The sequence below is a fragment of the Notolabrus celidotus genome, chromosome 16, assembly GCF_009762535.1.
Source record: "Notolabrus celidotus isolate fNotCel1 chromosome 16, fNotCel1.pri, whole genome shotgun sequence".
Lineage (NCBI taxonomy): Eukaryota > Metazoa > Chordata > Actinopteri > Labriformes > Labridae > Notolabrus > Notolabrus celidotus.
Window position 1 is genome coordinate 14,140,522 of NC_048287.1, and position 23,450 is coordinate 14,163,971.

The following is a 23,450-nucleotide window of genomic DNA, read 5'->3' on the forward strand; positions in this document are numbered from 1 at the left end:
AAAAAAAAAAAAAAATCAGTCTTCACCACAGTATTTCTCTAACAGAAAAGCAACATTTAAATGGTTTAATGTTCTTTTTTGGTTCTAAAGAATTCCCTTTTATAAAAAGGACAGCATCTGGTCACAGATTAAACATGATAATCATGTGAACGTGGCATACAGATATACCCACACACAACACAAACAGTCACACGACAAAATTTGATTATTTTTTTTTATTCAGAGGCATTTGACAAGTGGAGCTGTGTGTGAAGGGGAGGTGATGGGGCACAAGCATGGTTGCAGAGAGGGGGAGGAGGGAATATCATGCTGAAGTTAGATCACTTTTCCAAAAAAACTCAGAGACCCAGTCCCTCAAATCTGTCTCATACCAAGAGGATGTTTCACGTTACACAGCCAAGAAATGCTAACAGAAGAAAAACAGCTACCAAATCAGCGAGTGAGTGTAGCATCAGTGAAAGACAAAAAGGGAAAAAAGACAGGACTTGTTATCTATTTTGAAGTCTTACAAATCAGAAACAAAAAAGAGACAGGCCCTTTTTTTAAGAAAAGAAAAGTATTTTCTCATTTAACTATTGAATGCAAAATCAAACACGTGATTTGACCTTTTTTTCACAAAAAACCCAAGCAAAAGTTCAAATACATGTAAGCCACACCACCAAAAAATTAGAAATCAGAAAGAAAGAACCATCGTTTGAGGATTTCAATTAAGCCAAAAAGAGTATATATAAACACTGGCAAAGAAAATATTTTTGATCACTTTTCAATTTTTCTCTCAATTCTAAATAGTACATGATTTTAGTTTAATTTTCATTTTTATCTGGGAAAGCATGGGGGGCAAAAAGGAGGGGTGGGGGGGCTAAATCCTAACAAATAGAAGAATGCCTCTACTTCAAATACATGTCTAAAGAGGTAGATCAAAACAAACTGCAGAGGAGGGGAGAGGGGTGAGATGGGGAGGGGGGCAGTTTGGCGGGAAAGCAGGAGGTGTCAGGGATAATTTTAAGTATCACTTGGGCCCCTCAGTTAAGCGCGGTGTCAGGATGGCACGCCCATGTAGAAAGAAGTGTTGGGAAAGGGAGGGGAGGGGGGCTGAGGTATCAGTGCGCGCTGGCGCTCAGTGGGGGCAGGGTGGGGTGGGTGCCTAGTGCCACAACAACCCCCCACCCCCTCAGCTGAGGTAGACGGCGTTCTACTGTGGAAGCATGGATACACTCGAGCACTTTTACCACAATCAACATATTTACATTCGGCATGAAGAGACAAAATGAAATAAATCGTATATTTATTAAGTTTTGGATTCCTTTCCTTTTTTCTTACCCCCAGTGAGAGTTCAGTCAGTATTTGTGGGCCTTTTCTGGCTCGTTTTCCCTGTTTCAACTAAGAGTTACATTTGTGGGATACAGAGAATGTTTAAATCATTGTTTCCTATAGCGCAAAAAACAAAACACTTATGCGTCTATCAGTGTGACTCCCCCTACCCTCACCATGCAGTGAACGACGGTAACATTGACTCTGATGGCCTGGCTACAAGGGCCACTCTGAGCTGACAAAGCTTGCTCGATGAAAATAAAACCTGCTCGGGCTGGGACCTTGTTGGAGGCCATCGTAAAAGAAGGTGACAGATGGTTTGAGAACAGAACAGACAGAAAACAGACGCTCTGAAGGAGCGTTACAGTCCATACTGCCCTGACCACAGCCCTCACAGGAAGGCAAAAAGGATCTATTTCTGACAAATTAAAGTACCATTACCAATAATAATGTCAATCCCAAAACTAAATGGCATTGCTGCAGTTATGTACTGTTGGCATTATTTGCATGTCTTAGTTGTTTTGTAGTTTTTCTATTCAGAAGATGGTGGACCCTCAGGGGAAAAACTGAGGCGATTTTCTCTCGATACTCCTGTCAGCCGCCAGCTGAGGGGGCGCCAACTCGTGCTTCGGGGCTGCTATGTACAAACAGACTTTATGTACAGGGTCATCTTAAGTCACACATACACATGAACAATGCCACCTAAAGCACCAGAGTTGAAGGCAAGGTCAGTTGGCAGCTGACCAAATTTTAAATTTTCTTAAAAAAATAAAAATGTTCAAAGACTATCAGCTTTATAAAGTATACAAAATACCACAAAAGCAAAATAAAAAAGAAAGGAACATTTTTTCATATATATATAATCATTTTCTTTTCTCTTCTGAGGTACTAGATCCTGAGGTAGTTAAGTAAAATGCATATTAAATTGGTTTTCCTGGGCAGCAGCAGTTCGGCACTGTTTCCCTAAGTGTCAGTCATGGCGCTGCCCTCACCTCTAAATATATATTCATCTATGTATATAGGTCTATCTATAAAATGCATCCAAATTTATAAAATGCCACTATCATTACAAGGGCAGGACGCCCAATATAATCCACCCTTTCAGGGGTCCTGTCCTGAAACAAGAATCTTTCCCCTAAACATGGCCCACCCAATCTGAGCCAACCCTCCCCCAAAATAAACCTCTCTGTTGGTCCAAACAGGACCTCAATAGCAATGCCTTTTCCTTTCCACAGAAAAAACTCATGAGAAAGCTTCATCAACCAATTAAACACTAAAAAAAAAAAGTTTCAACTAAATCTGAAGTCAACCAAACATCTTGTCAGGTTTGAAGTACCACACCGAGGAGGTGATAGGAGGGGGGATCCTTATTTCTTCTTTGTGTTTCTAGTGTAAAAATAGGACAAAATATAAATTCAACACACCCGTGGGGGAGGGGGGAGGAGAGCGGTCGAGGGGTGTGTACGTGTGAGAGCGGGTGACGTTGTTGGTAGCCCTCAGAAGTACATTCTCACAGAGATGCAGAGAGGTGAGGTGAGGTGGAGGTTCAGAGGCGTGGGGTCTCTTTATAGCCACACTTGAAAGTTCTCCAAGCAAGACAAAAAAGGGGCGGGTGTTTGGTTAGGTTCTGATAACCTTTGACCCCTGAGATGTGTGTTACGACCCCTTGTCGTCTCCTTCTCCCCCTGGACTCTGCTGCATCAGTCCATCTGACAAGTCTTCTGGCAGATTCAGTCACCGTTCCTCCAGGTCTGCTGGATCTTCACTTCCTGCGGGGCACTGGAGGTTGGGCTCCAGGTGCAGGCTTGACCTGCTGTTGTCTCCTCACCTGTGCCAGGATCTCCTGAATCTTCCTCTGGGCCAGCTGGAACATACAGGAGAAACAGAATCTCAAACTTAGGAAGCCTGACACCTCTACATCATAGACTGCTCTCATATATTTCAGTCTACAGCTGTGTTGAATTCCTGTCCCTGATTGGTCAGTGGCAGCGCTCTAGGGCCTGCTGTTTGATAGCAGACTGTTGCTATGAAGAATTGACTATTGCAAGAGATGCAGCTTCAGTCATAAACTCTGTCTTGGTCTGACCACTGATTTGGAAAGAAAAAAATCAGCTGAATGACACTAGAATCACTAAGTTTGAAAACATTGACAAAGATGACAATTACAGTTTTAAACTGTCTGGTGTTTCAGTGATGGACTCAAATTCCATGTATACAGCTTCAGATGCCTGTTTAGTGTCAAAATAAAACTGGATTTATCTTTTATAAACTGATTTCTTTCAGTTTTTGTGACAGAATGATGCTTCCCTTCACTGGAAACCTTCATTTAAATTTGCTTTTATTGACCCAATCCAAACAAACTGCTCTAACCTCTGTTGGGTCTAAAGGGTTAAAAAAGAAAGTGTCATATGGCTCTGGGTGATGAGACACCAGACCTACAGTACATCTACCTGAGGTAATGCCTTACTTCATGAAAACCCACCTGGCATGCAAAGAAGTGACCGCTGATTTTCACTATAACCTGGTCGTTCTCATCGGGCGTCTGGTCCCTGGGTACTACCACCTCTGCACAGGTCAGGTTCTGCAACTCGTTTACCTGCAGGCACAAAACAGAACCAACATTTAAAGATTAATTATCACAATGATTTTCATACTTGGATGGAGAAAAATGTATGAGCACGTATTAAGAATTCATGTCCTCTATTACCGTTTTTCCTCCTTTCCCAATGACCCGTCCAGCAGCAAAGGAGGGGACCTTGATGTGTGCCTCCAGTTTCACCTCCTCCTTGGGTCCAAAGAAGTTCTCCTCCTTCAGCTTGCCAAAGAGGCGACACTGAGCCTACAGCCGGACAAGTACATATTACTCATGCTGCACTGAGGAAATGGGAAATGATTTTATTTGGTAAAGAAGCCAAAGAAAAACACATTTCTGTACTGGCTGTAAAGAGTCACAAATACACTAATAAAAAGAAAAAAAGAGCTGGTTAACAGCTGCAATCATCAAATTTTACTATGTGGCTCTGTCTTTTATTTCTACCGACAATGTCTTTATGTGTTTATGTGGCTGTAATGAGGTACAACACCTTAAACTGAGCCTCTGGCGGTCCAACAATGATGACCATCCTCTGTTTGGCATCCATTCCTTCTGCTGGGGCAATCTGACGGACGGCAGACGGCAAGCATTAAAAACAAAAGCAACAAAACCTCATTTATGCTTCCAATTACTATCAATCAAAATTAATGCAGGTAGACAGTTGGGGTAAATGTTATCAGTGAGATACAGAAATTTGCCTTCTGTCCGTCACTCACTTTGATTGAGGCTCCGGCAAAGTGTGACAGCTGCTTGATATGTTGACCCTGTTTTCCGATGATTGCTCCCACTGCGAGTGCAGGGATGAAGAGGTGCACCGTCTCCGACTCTGGTTGTCCCTGCTGGGGTGAAAAAAACAATGTTACAACTATTGTGATTGAGGGATCATAAAGCACAGCTCGTTGAACTCCAACCATGGATGGGGAGAAGCAGAAACAGTGGATCTAGCTAAGGCGATTTAGACCTTGAAGCTATGTTACAGCTCATGCCCTTTAGCTGGAATCAGCTGGTTAGAAGACACATACCTGTTCCACAGTAACAGAAACACACATCTTTCCACGCACACTTGTTTTTAGAGTGTGTGATTGACTTGAGCTCAGTCAGGGAGGCTGTTGCATAGTCAAAGAGGAACAACAAGTAGCACTGTTGGTTTTGGATGGAGCCCAATAATCCAATCAATGAGTCAGCTGAGGGCACACTAACAACTTGCTTTGGCAGCTGCTGAATCTGGAGAAGGCCTTTCAGCGCTGAGGATGTATTACTCGCCGTTACAGAAACATTCACCTTGATGAAAAATGCTAATGTGACATATTTGGCACAAGCGTAACTGTGAAACATCTGGTGAAGCCGATCTAAAAACAAAGCCATTGTTGCCCTACAGGTCTTTTGTCTTCCCATGCATCCGACTTTAAACTGCACACATATTAGGGCCTCGAAAGGTCACAGATGAAGGGGCAGCCAGAAAGACAACTTTCATGTAGCAAACCCTGCCCCCTAATCCCGCAGCGAGCAGCCACAAGCCGTGCAAAGCACTTTGGGACGGGTGACTTACAGCAGGGGGCGGGCTGCTCGCCGACAGCATAGAAGCCCAAAATGGCCCCTCACCCCCATAAGGACTGCACTACAGGGAAAAAGAAACATCAAACTGAGTTGCTAAAGACTAGAAATCAGCTTATTTTCTAGCCGGACCCAGGATTGTTCAAAGTATCAAGACGTTAATGAAAAACAGCTACTCCTTGGTTTGCATTGGTCGTGTATGGGGAACAATGAAGAGCTGCATGTGACAAGGAGACTTACTCCATATGACGGGCATCCACCGTGGGCTCCAGGAGGTGGGACGCTGGACATGGAGGGACCCATGCCTGGTCCTCCACCGGGGAATAAACCCAGAGCGTTCAGATTCAAACCTGGAATCAGGTTAGACTGGAGCTGCAGAGGAAGGAGAACATTTGTATTAACACAATATAAATTACAAGACGTGTGTGCTTGTTCTCGTCAAGCAAAGTCTTACCACTTTTAGAAGTGTGAACAAAAACTAAAATGGAAAAGTAGAATTTGTGGCAGAAGTGTGTTCATATGCCTGATATGTGTACATCGGTGTATTCCAGGTGTCCACATCATGTGGTATGTTGCCACAGGGCTTTAGACAGTCTACCATCTTGTGCAGGTGCAGTCAGGAAAAACAACAACTTGAAGTTGGGGAAATGTCTTGTGACTGTGCAACTGTACGCTGTCAGCCAACCGAAATTCCAGCTTATGAGGCTGTGATCAACCCTTTGCCATATGTACAATATGTGGCAAACGACATGCGATCGGATAGTCTTCAGAATCAGTTGATCCATATAAGGTTGGCTTCAATTTGCATTGCGTATCCCTGGCCTAATACTTCATATCAACCTTTACATCAGCAAAAGAGACACATTTCAGCACAAACTCTCTGACCCAAACAGTTTTACCTCAAAAAGAAATGCCTAGACCGTTTCCATCTGTACATTTTACAGCACAGATAGTGCTTATTGCGCTACATTTTCCATCTGACATTCCCTAACCGTTCTTGTTCTTTGTATCTTTGGTTCAAAGCTGCATCAAACTATATCAACAGTCAAATCTGGACTCCAGACAGTAAGACAAATTGAAAAGAAAATCAAGCAATAAAGCAGAAAACCTTGAAAAGAACTGCCTGATGTGAGCAGGTGTGTTTTAAAACCTGAGCAGTAACAATTGTTTTAAATGTGAGCCTCACTCAGATTTCATTCTTTATCATGGACATTTTATGTGAACATTTTTAATCAATGTCCAACTTTTAAGACCGGAATAAACACCATTCTAATCCTTTCTGTTTGAAGCAGTAAAGGTGAGAATTATTCCAACAATTAATGAAATATTGTAGGTCTTTAAAGATCCTCCAGCATGTCAATTTTCACCTCAGAACAGCCTTGTTCTTCTGCAGATTAAGAACAACCAAATCACCCAGAAGCCCCTGGTTCTCAAGTTTGTCAGATTGTGGGTGCTTATATAACAGCGATTCAGGGTATAAAAGTTCTTCTGACAGATTTGTTCCCAGATTTCTGTTGTGTGTATCCACTTTATCTGATTCTCTTCCTGAATACAGTTTCTGTTTTCTGGTTTCATGTTTTCTACACACTTTGTCAAAGTAGTTTTCCACACAGCAAACTGTCTCCCTCTTTCAGGGCTATGAATTCATCCCAACTTAAGTTTTTCACAATCATGCAACAGAGTTGTGTTTCCTTTTTGCAGCGTATACTTACATTCATAGCAGCCATGTCACTATCATAGGATTCCCTGATCTTCTTCATCACCTCCTCCTCGGCTTTTGCGCATGCCTCGATGGGGCCCTTCACTGTGATGGTCCGCTCTGGGTTGTACAGAGTCAGTTCCTGCAGGCTACGCAGCATAATATGAAATAAAAAGAAGTGATACATGAGAACAGTTGTTAGAGTATAAATTCTGACAACAAAGCAAATACAATAACATTAAATATGCATTGGTAGCAGGCAGCACTTTTGTGAATGAGCTGCAGGGACTACGAACAGAGCAGTGTCAGTGGGAGAAGTCTTACGATGAGATTGTGATCTTGCAGCCCGTATCCTGCTCGATTTTCTTCAGGTTGCGTCCTTCTTTCCCAATTAATCTTCCTACAAAGTTGTTGTGTGCAAGTATCTTCAGCGGGATCTCCTCAGTACTGAACGAGACAGAGCTGATGGTTAGTGAAATGCTCAACAGTAACTCAACATTCGAGTACAACCTTGTCTTCTATTGTTTAATATCTTTTCTTTCCACTTGCCTCACAAAGGAGACATGAGCATTTATCTTAAATCATCTTTTCTAATAAGACAGTTGTGTTCACAGCATTCCTTCCATCTGGAATTATTCTTGGACTGAATTTGTAAAGAGTTGAAAACATTAAGAGGTTATAATAAGAAGCAGATAGGAACATTACATGACTTTAACAATTGAATTAAATCCCTAACTGAATCAAGAGTTTATATTTGAAACAAATGTCCACTTCTGGTGTTTCACCAGTTAGTTACCACATCAGATTTAAGGTCCAGTTAAACCAAAGGAAACATTCTCTCTTGCTTTCATTTTATTTTTAAGGCACCCAAACTCACAACTTTGTGTCAATGGCCTCCTTTGCCATGATCTCCATGATAGCAGAACAAGCGCTCGAACAGCCTTCAGGGGTGGAGTGAATTGTGATTGGCTTCTCCGCTGCACCTGCATTCTCTTTCCTATGGATGTCAATCCTGGAGTGAAGGGAAGGCAAATTAATGGCATCCTCTGGTTACAAGACATTTCAAAGTGGCGTGAGGTTTTCTCATAAGACATAAGGCATAAAGACAGGGAACAAGCAATAAAAATGAGATGGGGAACATGAAAAAGCAATGTATGACAAGAATTAGGGAATAATTACAAAATGTGTTACCTACAAAAAATACAATACATACAAATAAATGTCAAATAACTTCAGATTGAGAATAAAAATGTGTTTTGGAGTATTAAACAATGGAGCTGATGGGATGTCACCATTTCAATGGATCCACTAAAAAAAGACATTTTTTCCTGGCTTTCTTACTTATCATGTGGCAGTGTTACATACTTGATTCTGATTGGTCAAAAAAAAACAGACAACAGTTATTAGTTATGAATAGCAGAAGGCAACACTTTGGACAAGCTTATCACAAGCATAAAATCAATCTCAGGAGGAGTTAACCACTTTCTGTTGACAATCTGAAAAAACGTCATTTCCGATTGCTTCAGTAGAATTTTTAATATCACCAGCAGAGACAGAAGATGAGAGAAGTCAAGAGACAGCAACAGATGTTTAAACACAGCAGGAGCTGAGTGAAGGAGACATTGATCAAACTGAAGAAAACAGACAGGAAGAACCACAAACCACGACACGGTGTGGGGCTTTTGCAGAAACAGTAAGGGGACCTTAAACAGGTGCTGCTGTTGTTTACTGCATCGGTTATGAATACCAACAAAAAAAGCCTAAAGTAAAAAATTCCCCATTAATTAAAAAGTATGTTTTAATGTTACTCTGACCCTTCAGTTGGCTGGAATAAATATGGTTGCACCGATCCTGAAAACTGAGACAATTTCTTTGCTGCATAAATAATCTTGTCTCACCCTGTCAGGATTTTATTTTGCATAACAACCAGCTAACCACACATTATCCCTTACATATGGCAAAACAATTGTTTCTGGATCACTTTTTTTTCCCCCCCAAGAGTGGCTCAATAATTGAATTTCAGGGTCTGTGGGGAGAAATCAAAAGATCTGGCATGCAGTTTACATTGAAGGCAAGGCACCAGGAGGAGAATTGTTTCCTCCAAAGTGTAATGGCTGATGGGATCCAACTGTATCATACTAATTGAATTGGTTCTACGTGATAGAGACCATACACTGGATTTTAAGAAACTGAGAGCTCATCTACATTTCTGATTTTTTTTTCTGTGAAGGAAGATAATACACTTCAGGTTTTACTGACTGCTGGCATATGAGCTTTCTGATCATATTATTAATATACATATGAGGAATGCTCATTATTGGCTTCGGTAATTACATCAGCAGGACTGGTTTGCACTCATTTCTAAGTTAGATTTTTTTTTCGTCAATACAAAGCCTTTCTAGAGTGGTCATGCTTGAAATATGTTTTTCCCCATCTGTGTTAAGCTTTCCAACACTCATGAATTTCAACATGCAAGGCTGTTTTTCATGCTGCTTCTTTATTACCAATGAGTACCTTTACCTTAAAAGGAAGGGCAGGATAGAAGTCAACAGTACAGAGAAAACAAAGGATACAGCACATTGCAGTGTTCAGCATAAATCTGACCTCTGCTTACGTACTTTGAGTGGGTCTGTTTGGTGATGTCACGGATCGTAGTGCCCTCCTTGCCGATAATTGCCCCGACAAATTGTGTGGGAACCAGGATGCGCAGCGGGATGTCTGACTGCACTTTGGGCCTGGCGCCCAGACCAGGAGAGCCAGAACGAGGGGTTCCACGGGCGTTAAAGCCTCTCCTGCCTCCTGCTGAAGGACCCTCTTGGGCTGCAGTCTCATCTGGGATATAAGATACTTTCAAGGCATAGTTTTCCATCATAGATCCATTCAGCTTCTCCATCGCCCTGAGGAGAAAAAAAGAAACATTTTTTAAAACTCCTGATTGCCTCTGAATGGGTGATTTAGGAACATGAGAAGGTATGGAGTGAAGGATAAAATAATTTCATGACAATGACTATCAAGGTTTGGGTTTGGCTTCAGTCTAATCTCTTTATCAGTGGGGATATCCAAGGAGCAGGGACATTTTTACAAAGTTAAGAGGATGATGTCCAAATGTGTACAGTCACCAGCCATAATGAAGACCACAAGGGGTATGGGGTGATGCTCAAGCTCAACAAGGCAGAGAGGCAGTGCTTCAAACATCACTTGTCATGAGCTAAATAGAAATTCCCTCCACCCTCAAGAGCATCCACACTTGATACCTGTCTGCTTTGTCAGCACCAGGATTTAGATTTGCACTGAAACAATCAATCATGCCTGGAGACTACTACAACCACCCATGCAGTGAGCAACACTGCAGTAAGATTCATCTACACCAGGGGGCACCAGATGGCTAATTTAACCCCCTCCCTCTCCAACAAACATACACACACGCACACACACACACACACACGCACACGCACACACACACACACACACAGTTCCCCCTCCTCCCCATCATCATTGCATGTGAAATAAACTGGACTGTTTTTTGGAAGGAGGAAATCAGGTGCAGTGTAAGAACACTAGACAGAGTAAGTTGGTGTCATTTCCAGTGGAGGATGCTGGGTAAAGTGAAAAAAATACAGCAGATACATATCAAAGACATGAAGACAGATAAGCGGGAGTATATGCTGTGAACACACTGCATATGTGTGTGTGTGTGTGTGTGTGTGTGTGTGTGTGTGTGTGTGTGTGTGTGTGTGTGTGTGTGTGTGTGTGTGTGTGTGTGTGTGTACTCACAGCCTGGCCTGGTCCTTGGTTGCATATCGAACATTGACTACTGCAGTCTCTGTGTCAGTGTTTACTGCGGGAGATCACACAGCACAGTCAATTCACACATGTTTAGTGACAGTGACACAATTTACAACTATGGGCTACTTTTTCAAAAGTGAACAATTAAATTATGTGCTTCATTAATTTTGCAATGATATATTTATTTAAAAAAACAGATACTACTGTGCTGATAAAATATGTTGCAAAAAAAAAAATATTAATGCTTTATAAAAGTGTTGTGGCGAGGTGGTGGAGTCATTAAATGGAAAAATTGCTACAGACAAGGAATTTTATTTACCTTGTTCACAGCTCTCTACTGCACCATACGTAGCAAGCATACCATCCAAAACCTGCGAGAAAAGAAAAGAAAAAGCATGATTATGAAAGACTTTGACCAGAACCTGTTAGTGAGCAGGAGCTCATCTGTGGGAACCAGCTCTGCTCACTGCAAGGACACAGTCCATTAAATCTGAACCCCAGAGTTCAATGTTGAAGTACGTGGAGAAATTGGCTGCCTTCTTGTAAAAGGCTTTCTATCTCAAATTACAACTCTCTCCTATGGGAACCTACATGCAGCTCTGGGTGCTGTGATAGTTTTAAAAAAATCTGTTTTTGAACAGAACGTGTGTAGTGATGAAAAAATAATCCTTTCTAAGAAACATTACATTTATCATCAAAGCACTAGTCATTGAAAGGCAGGAATTTAATCATTCAGGGAAACACGTCCAGGGCTTTTTGCTTTCACTTCTTAGGCTTTCTTGACATGCTGAAAAATAAGATAAATAAAAATTCCCAAAATGTTGAATTATACACATGAAAATTAAGAGAGCAATAAAGTGTTTGTTTTTTTTTTAAATAGGAAATTCATCCAAATAAAAAGTCCACGCAACGCTGGACAACAGCCCTAATCTGGAAACCAGAGGATTTCAATTCATAGATGTGATCAACTGTGGGCGAGAGGGGGAGCGAGGGTTCTAAGCTAAGCTAAGACATCCGACCATGCTCATTCCAACGCAAGGCCACACCCCCAAGAGCTCAACCCCACTTTCTGGCCAACAAGACAGCGTCCCTGCCCCCCCCCCACTCCACCAACCCACCAACCAACCGAGCAAGCAACCTCCCGCCTCCCTGCCACCTCCTCCCCATCATTGGCTGCTCCAGTAACGTTATGAGTTTCCTCAAGCTTAGAGTTGCCGGCTGCTTGCTGGATTCTCTGCCTGTCCATCCACTGTGCCTGGCCAATGGGAATCCAGGCCATTCAGGAAAGGGTGGGGTACATTCCAGCAGGAAGCAGGGGCTGGGGGAGGGGTGCGAGTTCATGCTACACATTCTGTGAATCGGCGCACATGGAGGGGAAGGGGAAACCATCCAGGCCCACCCACCCACTACAGCTTATGAACACACCACTACTCTCGCCAGTATTCTCTCGCTGCAGGGCTTCACACACTCTGACCCATTGTCTTATCTACCTGATAAGATACATACAAGGCCTTTGCATCAAAAGAGCCTTTTCTTTTCTATTCCTGCATTCCTCCAACCCCTCCCCCCTCCTGAGGGACAGAAACCTCCATGTCACCTTTTTGAAAAGGCAAACAGCTCGCTCGCTACATGCTACGAACATGGGTGGATCTAAAGCTGCAGTTGAGGGACATGCGTAGGCAAAACGAGCCCACCATTACAAAACACTGAGCCTGACCGTAGCCATTTGATCACCAGTGAGTGAATCATGATGAAATCTAAAGACTCCCAATTCAAGACAAGACCAAACAATTGTTTGTAATTCAAGAAGAAAATTCCCATTTGGCCTCAATGCTCTTTATGGAGCAGAAAATTCAACCGAAACACTGCATGCACACACTAGGTAAGCCAAACCTCTGCAGAGGAGGAAAAAAAAAAAAAAGTCACATAAAGCTGCGTTCATGGCACATAAGATCCCACACGGAGGTTAACAGTGGGATATGAAGCCTGACACAAATTAGTTCTGATAAAAAGGTTCAGTGAAATTTGTAAAAGTATGCAGAAATAAAAGAGCCAAGCAGATCAGAAAATCAGAAGAATGTTTAGCTGACACTGAATACAAAGGAGTTTTAAATTGAACTCTTATCAGAGAAGGAAAAAAAAAAGACATGGAAGGAACACGCATACGCACACACACACACACACACACACACACACACACACACACACACACACACACACGCACAAACCCACACACACACACACACGACTGTTGCTCAACACTTTTTTTCTCTAATCAGGCAGTGGCCTTGAAATCTGACCACGTTACAGCTCACCAGTTCTATTGATATTTTTCATTTTTACGTGACATATTTTTGCCCTTTAACCCTTTCTGGAAAAAAAATCAAAACAAGTGGATTGAATCTGACTTTAACACCGACCTTGAGCGTCAGTTTTTACAGCGTAAACTCTGCTTAAATCCTCTACGGACACCCTCCACCATCCAGTGAACTCATACGAGGTAATCTTATGTAGCTCAGACAGTTACGAATGATCACTTTAAAAAGGGTTTCCATAGAATAAGTCAAGTAAAATGTATAGGTGTATTTTTTTTTTTTTTTACCTAGAACACACCAAAAAAAACACTTCCTATTAATCCATTATGAATTATACTAATTCAAGAAATATAAAATTACACCATGGTTGTTTGTAAGCACCATTTTCAAGAGGATTATAACAGAGTCAAATGAGGGAATTTTTAACTCTAGAAATAATTTTCTCTCTAAACATGATACCTTTATTATAATAAACACGCTAAAAATGGTAGTTTTCTTCAAAGTTCACTCTGTGCCATCACTGGATTGTTTACGTAGTTTGGTAGAGTTTGAGTTGTACCATTAGTGTCAAGAGTATAGAGCTATGAACTGAAGTGTTTTTTGACATTTATGAATGTCATACTTTTAAATAATAACAGAAAAACAATGCATCTATGTGTTACTCAAGACACAAAGACTGACTTTCAATTAACATCTTTTAGACTCTTAATTTTAAGTGTGTGACTGTCAGCTCATCTAGCATGGCCCTGTCATTGCTGACTGGATTTTATGAAATATCGTACGTGCGTCAATTTTTTTCCCGATCCAGTACATGTTAAGGACACACCGACACATAAGCATCCTCAATCAATTCACAAACAACCCTCCTTCTACAAATGAAAGCAAAACTGCATCAGCATCACAGAGCACTTCACTCAAATACATTTCTAGTCTAGGAAAAAAAAAGAATATGATATATAAACCCAATAAGATGTGCGCACTCTGGCCAGCCAAGGGGCCATGCCAAACCTCGTCTCATGAATGTTTCACAACTCAACAATATGTTTAGTTGATTTTGCCCTCAAATGTAACAGGAGCTTTAAGCACAAAACATACTGTATATATAAAAAAGGCATTCGTGCTCAACCCAGCTCGTAGGGGTCTGTGCTGAAAGACACCCTGACAGAACAATTCCGTCACTTTCCCCCACATCAGATCCTATGCACCTCTAGAATCAATTCAAATCAACTCAACAGCAAGGGTTGTATGGTTAGAAAACAGACTTCATAGTAGCCGACATGTGTAGCAACTAAATGCGACAAAGATCATGCAACTGTTTAAAAGGTACAGTGTGAAGAAATGGGAATATATAGCAACAACTAGCGGTCAGATTATCGACTGAACGCTCCCTTGCTCACCCCTCCAGTTGGTGACGCGACAGTGGCCTTTGAGGAAAGAAGCTCCTTGTGATGGATAAGTAGGATTTAACGTGTATCAAGCTTATACTTTAAAAACACCTATCAGCACACATTTGTTTGTACAAAACAACATAATCTCCCGACCAGTGAATCTTGCACAGCCACTCGCTAAATAAAAAAATGCACGTTGCTAGTTTGTCCATTCTGTGCTATGGTAGAAACATGGCGGTGGATGATGGCAGCCTCCATTGAAGGGACCCTGCTCTTCAGTAGATACAAAAGGCTCATTCCAAGTTAAAGCAACATTACTTTAATATGAGGTGACTGGGTGAAGTCTCCTCTGTGTGGACCTCTCATTTCACTAGAGACCCTTGTCTATTGAGTGACTAGAATTTATAATAATACTGTACAATCTTCTTAATAGCTTTTCCAACTTGTATTTGTAATCAGTTCTGGTCTACCAATCACAGTTCCACCCAACGGTTGTTGCGTTACACCTGCCTCATCTGCTGCCTTTATTAAATACATCATCAAACTCGGCTTAAACCCAAAAAGGAAGCAAAGGTGACTCCAGTGGCCACTAATCGAGAGCCCAGTTGGGCTGCCCGATGGTGCCCCGCCCTGGAAGCATTCAGAAGCCTGTTAGCACTCACCTCCCACTGCATGTGAGGCGGGATGTTCCTGATCTGCAGCTTACAGCTCCTGGAGGGAGAACAAGGGAGGAGGAGGTGGGGGATGGACAAGGGAGGAGGGGGAGAAAAAGGAATTGATGGAGGTAGATGGAAGAGAAGAGGGGGAGAATAGAGAATTAGTAGCTGACAATAAGCACAATGATACAAATGACTGCAAAAGGTGTCTTATTAAAATGAACAAAAAAAAGAAAAACAGCAGGTCTTTCTTCTCTCCGCCTTTTGAGTGAAACAGAGCAGGGTGGAGAAGCTGCAGATATGACTTCTGCTTTAATTCCATTCCCAGCCCAGCAGGTGTACCAAGGCACCCTGGGTAAAGCAAGGGAGGAAGTGATGGAGAAAAAGCAGGCAGAGGGGCGATTTAGAATCACCGCTGGGTGGCCTAAATTGAGGTGAGGATGCTCAACATTGAAATTAAGCTAAAATGCACCACGCCCTTCATCCCAAATCACCGAGTGTGTCACACAGGGTTAGAGGAACAAGATAAGCAGGAAACAGGATAGAGAGGGGAGTCCTACGAGAGGAGAGTGGGGGAAGACGGCTGAAAGAGGCAAGATATGCTGTATCAGAATGTTTCGGCTACACACTTTAAGTCAAGGATGTGCCCTGTGGCATTGCGTCATGAGTTACAAGCACTGCAAGGTTCAACCAATAGAGACACTTAAGCATGAGCGTTCGGCTGTTGAATCAAAAATGAGTGACAGGAGGGGCGGAGGGGTGTGCAGGTGCAAAAAAGAAGCCAACGGGAATCTCCAGTAGTGGTAGTGCCACAATACATAGGAAGAACCCAAATTGCATGCCCGTTTGTAGAGTGTGTGCGCTCAGCAGAAGCAAGTGGAGACCAGCAGCCACAATGGCACTGCTGTGCTAGAAACAAGCAGGACAAACATCCCCAATTCATCCTTTTTAGCTTGAAGCTCCCCCATTTACGAAGTTTGTGTACAGCAGCATGTTATGAATGCGTATGAGTATACTGGCTGTGTGTGGAGGTCATGCAGACAATGGAACTTGTGGATCAATGAGTCACAGAGTTTCACAAGTGTCCGCCTGCATGTGGATGTTGTGTAAAAATGTGAGAAGGGTGCAGGACACTCCAAAGTCCCCCTGCACGCTGACACATACACACACAATCCTAAAGGAACAAAATGTACATACGGTCAAGAGAGAGAAGTCAAGCGTGAACACACACAGTGTGAAATCACAAACTCTGACCCCAACCCATTTCCACACCAGCCTCTCACTCACCCTACTTGATATATACATGCTGCTCATTTATGTCCCATAGTTTGAGGACACAATTGTGTCTTGTGTGTAAAAACTTACACAGCTAACACTCCACACGTCTCTTGTTCTTTCCCTCAGGCTTCACTGAGCTGTTAAATGATGTCTAAAAATGCAGCTCATCTACTTGCTCCACTTGTAATGGTTGTTTTGTAATCTGCTGTGTAGAAGATAACACCTTACAATGTGCAGCATTTATAAACTATTTACACCATGAACTCAAATGTAACAATAAAAAAAAGTGTTACAGAAAAAGGTCATTCAGAAAATAAAAATCACATATAAGAACATCTTCAAAACACACTGATCACATGCAACAAGGTCTGTTGCAGTAGCTGAGATTCCTCAGCTTAGCCAGGGCGACCATAATCAAGCTAAGAGAAGCTCAACGACGTATTTAATTTGGGACTTTAGGGAACTACTTTATTCTAAATGGCAAATTGTAAAGAAAATTCCCAAATAACTTCCAAGAGGAATTCCAGCCCTTTCCGGCCCACTGTGCCATTCCTGGCTGATCCTGCGCCCCCCTCCCCTCACATTCTGTATGCTCTGCATTGCGGTGGGAACGCCATGCGAAATGTGCAAATGCACCGAGCACTTCCAGTCGGATTAACCTATAGCTCCACACACAGAAGAAGTCAGCCAGGGTGTGGGGCGGGTGGGGGTTGGGGGTGGTATACATTCCCCAGTCCCAGCCTTTGATTTGGGGAAGGGGGGTGGTGCGAGAGGGGTGTGGTGTGTATGTGAGGTTGGGGGCGGGGGTGGGGGGCTAGCCCTGTTTCAGGCAAGGGTAACAAGGGCCCTCTCTGCCCTGTGGGGGTGGGGCTCTGTTACCATGGACACGGACAAGTCCACTGACAGGAACATGTAGAGCGGGGGTTAAAAGTGGGAGGGGGGAGGGAAGGAGGGGAGGGCCAAGAGTGACTGGGGTTGGCTCGTCATGTGATGGCCAGGAGGAGACCCTGCTCCTTATTTACTTTTAAAAAGGACCAAACATTCTACATGTTTCGCCCCCGTCTACGACGCTTAGCTGACACCTATGGGTCCCCACCATGAGGACACGAGTGAGTGTGTAGACGGATACGCAAACGTACACACCATCAAAACACACAACACAGAGGAACTCACAAGATAAGCTCAAGACTAACCCACACCTGAATTCAACTCCATTTGTCTTCAACCTTTGCTTTTGCACTCTACGTCAGCACCAGCAGGGACAGTGTGGGACACTCCAGATCTGTGCTCAACGCCCATCCATCCACAGCCATTGACTATTCAGCATGCAGAGGTTCTGAATGACTGACCTCCACACAGTCTGGTTTCCGCTGCCCTCTCACAGGCCTTTAATGCAACCAATGAGCTCCGTTCAACAAGTTTGGGTGGATTGGTTGAATTCCCCTCGGAGAATTCCAATGTGCTGAATGTCAACAGTTTGAAATGACTCAACTTCTGCACAGATGACACGTGTTTCTTTTTCACCACCTCATAGAAAATAAATCAAATATGTACATAAGAGTAAGCCAAAAACACAATGACACTGATTTGAGCCTGGTAGGAGGGAGAGCTAAGGAACCTGTGCCTGCAGTCCAAGTAAAACAAGGGGCCACATTCATAATTTCCGTGGCACCCCAAGTCTTCGTCCCAAATCTCAGATTTTTGCAGGTGGGGCCCCACGATGACCCCATGACCCAGAATTCTTGAAATATGAGCAAGGAGCCACTTCTTCATACAGCCTCAGTAAGATCTACACCATCGCCACAAATTTAGAATATTCCCTTCAATGCTTGCTTTAAAAAAAATAAAGATTGCTGTGACTTTACAAAACTAACTTAAAAACAACTGCTACGCTATAAATGTTGAAAGAGAAATCAAAGGTGCATACACATGTTCAACATCCATTTCCATATTGCTCTAGTGTTCATACACACACACACACACACACACACACACACACACACACACACACACTCACACACACTCACACACACTCACTCACACACACTCACACACACTCACACACACTCACACACGCTTGAGGCCACCCTTTCTATAGCCATGCCTTTTATTTTTCTTTACGTTCATACGAGTTAGTGAGTATATTGAAGAGAGAAGGGCAAGCTACATTCACATTGTTTATTTTACCCAACAAGAGAGGACAAGAAGTCCAGTCAGAGCCCATGCAATACTGGCACTTCTGAGACTAACTTATAATTTAAAAAATTCATAAAATTTAAAAAAATATTTAGATAAATATGGAAACTCTTAGTCAAGGGACTGATAGCAAAACAATATTTTATGCAGCTACTTTTTTCAAATTTGGATGCGTAAAAAAATGCCATTTAAAATAATCCAGTAAAATTGGGGAAATGGATTTTTTTTTTAAGTAAATAGACCTGTAAGGTTCCAGTGGATGCTATTTTTTCTTATGGTCTCATTTATTCTATACTGAGAAGACAGTAATTTAAAGTACAAGACATTGTCAATAACGGTAGGGTGTGTTCTTTAAATGCCAGCTTAAAAAAAAAAAAAAAAGCCAAGCACATAACAGTATCAGAAGTCAAATGGCCATAATATGGCTGAAAGATTTAACAGCTATGAAGATAATTGCATCTACTGACCTGATTTATCAATTAACTTCTTTTGCTATTCTTTGCTGTTAATTCATATTTTTCATTGTTTAGGAGTTACCACAGAATTTAGCAGATGTTTTGCACAATACACAGGAGATAATTCTAGTGGGCTTTGGGCCTCAATCAAGTCAAATTCAGGAAGAATGTACATCAAGATGCATTTTGCCAGAGCAAAGCACCAAACACAATAGCCCATCATCTCAAGCAATTCCATCTTTATGAGTCCCAAAACTGAAGCTACCCCACCTCGATCTCTGTGTGCTACAGCACTTCCCCTTCCTGGGGGGTTCAAAGGTTAAGCCACAGTGATTGGCCCAGCCCCCAGTTGATATTTGCAGGTTGGAATGCAAATAGGAGCCCCAGTGTGCGAGTGTGTGTGTGTTTAGTATATAGTCTACTCGGAATACTGTTCCCATTCACTATTACTATGTTCCATGTTGTACAAGCAGGGCACGTTTTACTTTTTTTGAAGTGTGGCTGAAACTCGACTCTGGTGCAGCCATAGCCACACAGCGAGCTTCAGTAACACACAGCAACGTCACCAGCTTTTCGTGATCAGGAAAATATGGAGGAAGGCGTCAAGATTTCACGCAAAATTCCTCAAGTAGCTCATCAGGTTTAATTATTTAAACAGCAATTTCAAACAAACAGCCAAAAAGCTAGCAGGGGAAGTCGGAATGACCTTCAGGTAGAAAGCACGTGAAGAATACTATCTAAAATGTCCTGCTTTACTTAAGTCACATATTTCAGCTCTTCCTTAAAATCAGTGTAAGACACGTGAAATAAATTTGAAGCCCACACATTCCCCCTCGATATTTGAAATGGCAGTTTTTACTATACGTAAATCAGTTTATAATTGTATCTAACTTTAAAAGACAACCCCATACCTCTAATACCACAAATAAACCATTCTACCAATTACAAAGCGAGAGCCATTTTGATTTAATTTACGAAAATGATTTATAAAAAGGGAAATGCGTCAACAATAAAAAAAATACGCCACAATACCAAAAAGCTCCAGAAATATACGTCCTCAGCCCAATTTACGATACGTGGACTTAAAAAACATAGTTTTGCTACACTTGACGTAAATCATAAAGTGAAACACAATAGCTCGGTGTGTTTACGGGGTTGACTTAAGAGTTCAGGTTTTCTGTGACTTGAGCCCCAAACCTCCCATTCCAGTCGCGTTTGGGAGTCCATCTCATACAACAGCAGTACAATGTGCAGAGAAGGGCGGAAGCGTAGGGCAGGCAGGGAGAATGACAGGCAGATCCATCTCAAATGGACGACTCCACAAGGCCTTTACGCCTGCACATACTCTGCACACATTTCAGCATTCGCACCCAGCCTCTTACTTATCGTCCTGAGGTTTGAGCTCACATAAGGTCAAGTACAAAACGTATACATGAAATAGTAGGGGATGGGGCGACAAGATACAGGCATGTGCACGACGGTTTTAGGAGCACCCCACAGTCGTGGTGAGAGGAGGGAGTACACAACCATACGCCCCTTTTATTTGACCCCAGAGCATTCAGAAAAAAGACACTATAACTAAAAGAAAAACTCTCACACAACTGAATTATCAGTGTTCAACAGCAACATATGTAGGCCGAATGTGACTTGAAGGAAAAAATATCTTGCAGAAAATAATTTAATATTTATCTGAAGCTCCCAAGAGTTGAACAGGGCACTATAAAATTTAACTCAACCTACCTTTGACGTTTAGGGACCGAGTGCTCCACTTCGAGAACTTTCCCATGAAGTTCAACTTTACCTAAAAAAAAGAATTAAAAAAAATACAGCTGTTAATTTCACTAACCCATTAGACTGCCTCACTTTCTGCCTTTAAGGAAGTGTAATTTAGCTTAGGGTTTACTTCTCATTGTATGTAATGTGGTCAAATTTGCCTACACTTGGAAGCCCTAGATGTTTTAACATTGTGATGTTAGGAATACGCATTGCTTTAAGTGTGTGAGCATCTAACAACACGAGGACACAAACAGGCTACGTTTTAGCCCAATACGTAAAATAACAACACTTAAGCTAAATTGTTACGTGGTCTTCATGGACAGGCTTTACTTCAATTTAAAAACAAACCACGAGACTTAGTGAATAACACAAAACAGCAAATGGTCGTAAGGCTCTGTTAGTTGGCCTACATTTGACCAGCACAATTAAACCACCTGGTGTGTCAGCATGGGCGAAATGGCTTCATAATGTTACGAGTTGTGGTCACAGCAGAAGGCCTGTAGTTTGAAACCTGGACGAGAGAGCAAGTTCAAACTAAGGCGAGAAAAAGCAAGCAACACTGTACAGCCTCTGCTCCTGTTGTGCCAAAGTGCTGTGTGATAAAGCCCACAAAAAGGTTCACTTCACGGCGTTCACAGCCCGCTGCATAGTCGCCCCACAGTTAACGGCACACAACCTGCAATGGGGAAACCTTAGTATTCTCTTCCTCGTGACTGTGTTTACCATTTTATCAAGACACACTCTAGTAAAATTACAAGAGCACAATTTCACTCAAACTAAGGGCAGCTATTTGCCTGAGCCCACGGTGTCAAAAGGCCAAGTAAAGGTTGTGTGAGAGAAAGAAACGCTTGGATACACCCCCACCCTACAGGACCCAAGTAACGGCAATCTCCACACAATTGCAGCAGTTCGTGCGTTTTTCCAAATGCCACTTTTTTGTACCCACCTGAAAGAACATCGATGGCCTTCATTGCAGACTTCTCGTCCGGGCAATCCACAAACGCATAGCCAGTTTTGACAAGAAATGGACCAGTATACGGAATCTTCCACTGCACAAAGATAGTTTCTAACTCCTCCTCGATCACCTCGACGTCCACGTTGCCAATGTATAGCTTATTCATGTTGTGCGCCGAAAAGGGACAATCTTTACGCTGAGGGAGAGATAGTTATTTGCACTCTCGGACGTGCAGTGTTTGGAGTAGCCTAAATCGCCTTTACTACTACGGAGTGGCTGTGGCGTGCTTCCCGGTCGTTCAAGCCACAGATAGATTTAAACTGGCAGCCTCACAGTGCGTTCGCTCTCCCTCGCCCCTCTGTCTCTATCGCGCAATAAATAAATGCTCAATTATTAATCTGGTGTCTCCAAACGATGGCGGGCTGGGTGAAAAGGAGGAGAAACTACTTTGTGTCTTCCTCCAAACCCCTTGGCAAAGAGACAGAGAATGTCACACACGGTAAGGCTGGCGCCCGCCTCTAAGTCTAGAGCCTAGAATAAGAAGAAGAAGAAGAAGAAGAAGAAGAAGAAGGGGGGAGAAAAAAAATCCTCCGCTATTCCGGCTTTTTTGAATGAGCCACGTGTTCAAACTACAAATCAGCCCACACGTGAGGAATCCCAATTGCTCAATTAAGTGTTTGGGATTGGGGAAAATTGCACGGGAATCTGGGGTGGGGACAGCAGAGGGGAGTGGAGAAAAGGGGGAAGAGTGGATTGGTGTTGGGAAAAAACCTGGCGAGCTATGTGCGTAAAGGGATTCCGTGAGAACCCAGTGTATCTTTACTAGAATCACATTCGTGTGCTTTTCTCTGCAAAGGATTCTCATTGGTCAGTTCAGGTAGTAAGCGGTAGTGCACTCACGCACGCCCATAACAGGGAGACGCTGATATTGCGGGGGCTTGTGCGCACGGCTGTGTTAAGTGCGCTGCGCTGATGACACACGAGGAGGAAAAGGGGGTGGGGCACATCATAAATGATGTTGCACTATATTGTTAAATTGTATACTGGACATATTTATGTTTGAAAATGTTGACTTGGGAGGGCACTGTGTCGCTCAGTGGGCCCTCGCGCAATGTGGGAATGACACGTACTACAATCCACATAACGGCATCCATCTTCTCCAGCTAGTGTGGAGCCATGCCCTCCCTGATCCACAACTCAAAGTCCAACAACAGGCCCGACTTGCCCGTGGTCACACAAAATGGCTTTCAGGGGTGTGTTTGGGTCAGATGAGTGCGGCTTTGCCACTTGTTTGTTCCAACTAAAAGGCCGAAAGCGAGAAACCCCCGACCATGCGGTCCGCATGCACATGGCGATTTCTCCCTGCTATACCTCTGGCATGGACTTCCATTTACTTTAAGAGGGAGGGGTCTCCTACACTAAGGTGCCCCTAGCGTCCTATGTAACGCACGGTCAGATTCAAGCACGTGCTGAATGCATGTCTAAAAT

The 23,450-nt window shown here is 42.8% G+C and overlaps 1 protein-coding gene across 2 annotated transcripts; it reads right to left on the reverse strand.

Moving 5' to 3' along the window:
• Positions 1–200: 200 nt before the first annotated feature.
• igf2bp3 (insulin-like growth factor 2 mRNA binding protein 3) lies at positions 201–22,756 on the reverse strand. Of its 2 annotated transcripts, none has more exons than XM_034705771.1 (15): positions 21,954–22,756; positions 20,972–21,032; positions 15,309–15,357; positions 11,263–11,314; positions 10,932–10,995; positions 9,776–10,054; positions 8,035–8,169; positions 7,482–7,604; positions 7,171–7,306; positions 5,699–5,830; positions 4,621–4,740; positions 4,395–4,469; positions 4,019–4,150; positions 3,794–3,907; positions 201–3,175 (listed from the first exon to the last, which is right to left on the reverse strand). In XM_034705771.1, exons 1-15 carry the CDS (start codon positions 22,126–22,128, stop codon positions 3,074–3,076), a joined length of 1,749 nt encoding a protein of 582 aa, XP_034561662.1. In that variant the 5' UTR covers positions 22,129–22,756; the 3' UTR covers positions 201–3,073. The 2 variants fall into 2 exon arrangements, with proteins under 2 accessions (XP_034561662.1, XP_034561661.1); XM_034705770.1 differs by having other exon boundaries at positions 4,621–4,743; positions 21,954–22,753.
• Positions 22,757–23,450: the final 694 nt, after the last annotated feature.

Coding starts and splice junctions, on each gene's coding strand:
- igf2bp3 (XM_034705770.1), bottom strand. CDS start 22,128: ATGAATAAGCTATACATTGGCAACGTGGACGTCGAGGTGATCGAGGAG. Junction 15,358..20,971: donor TCGGTCCCTAAACGTCAAAG/GTAGGTTGAGTT, acceptor TTCTCCCTCCAG/GAGCTGTAAGCTGCAGATCA. Junction 10,055..10,931: donor ACCAAGGACCAGGCCAGGCT/GTGAGTACACAC, acceptor TTTTCTCCTCAG/GGCGATGGAGAAGCTGAATG.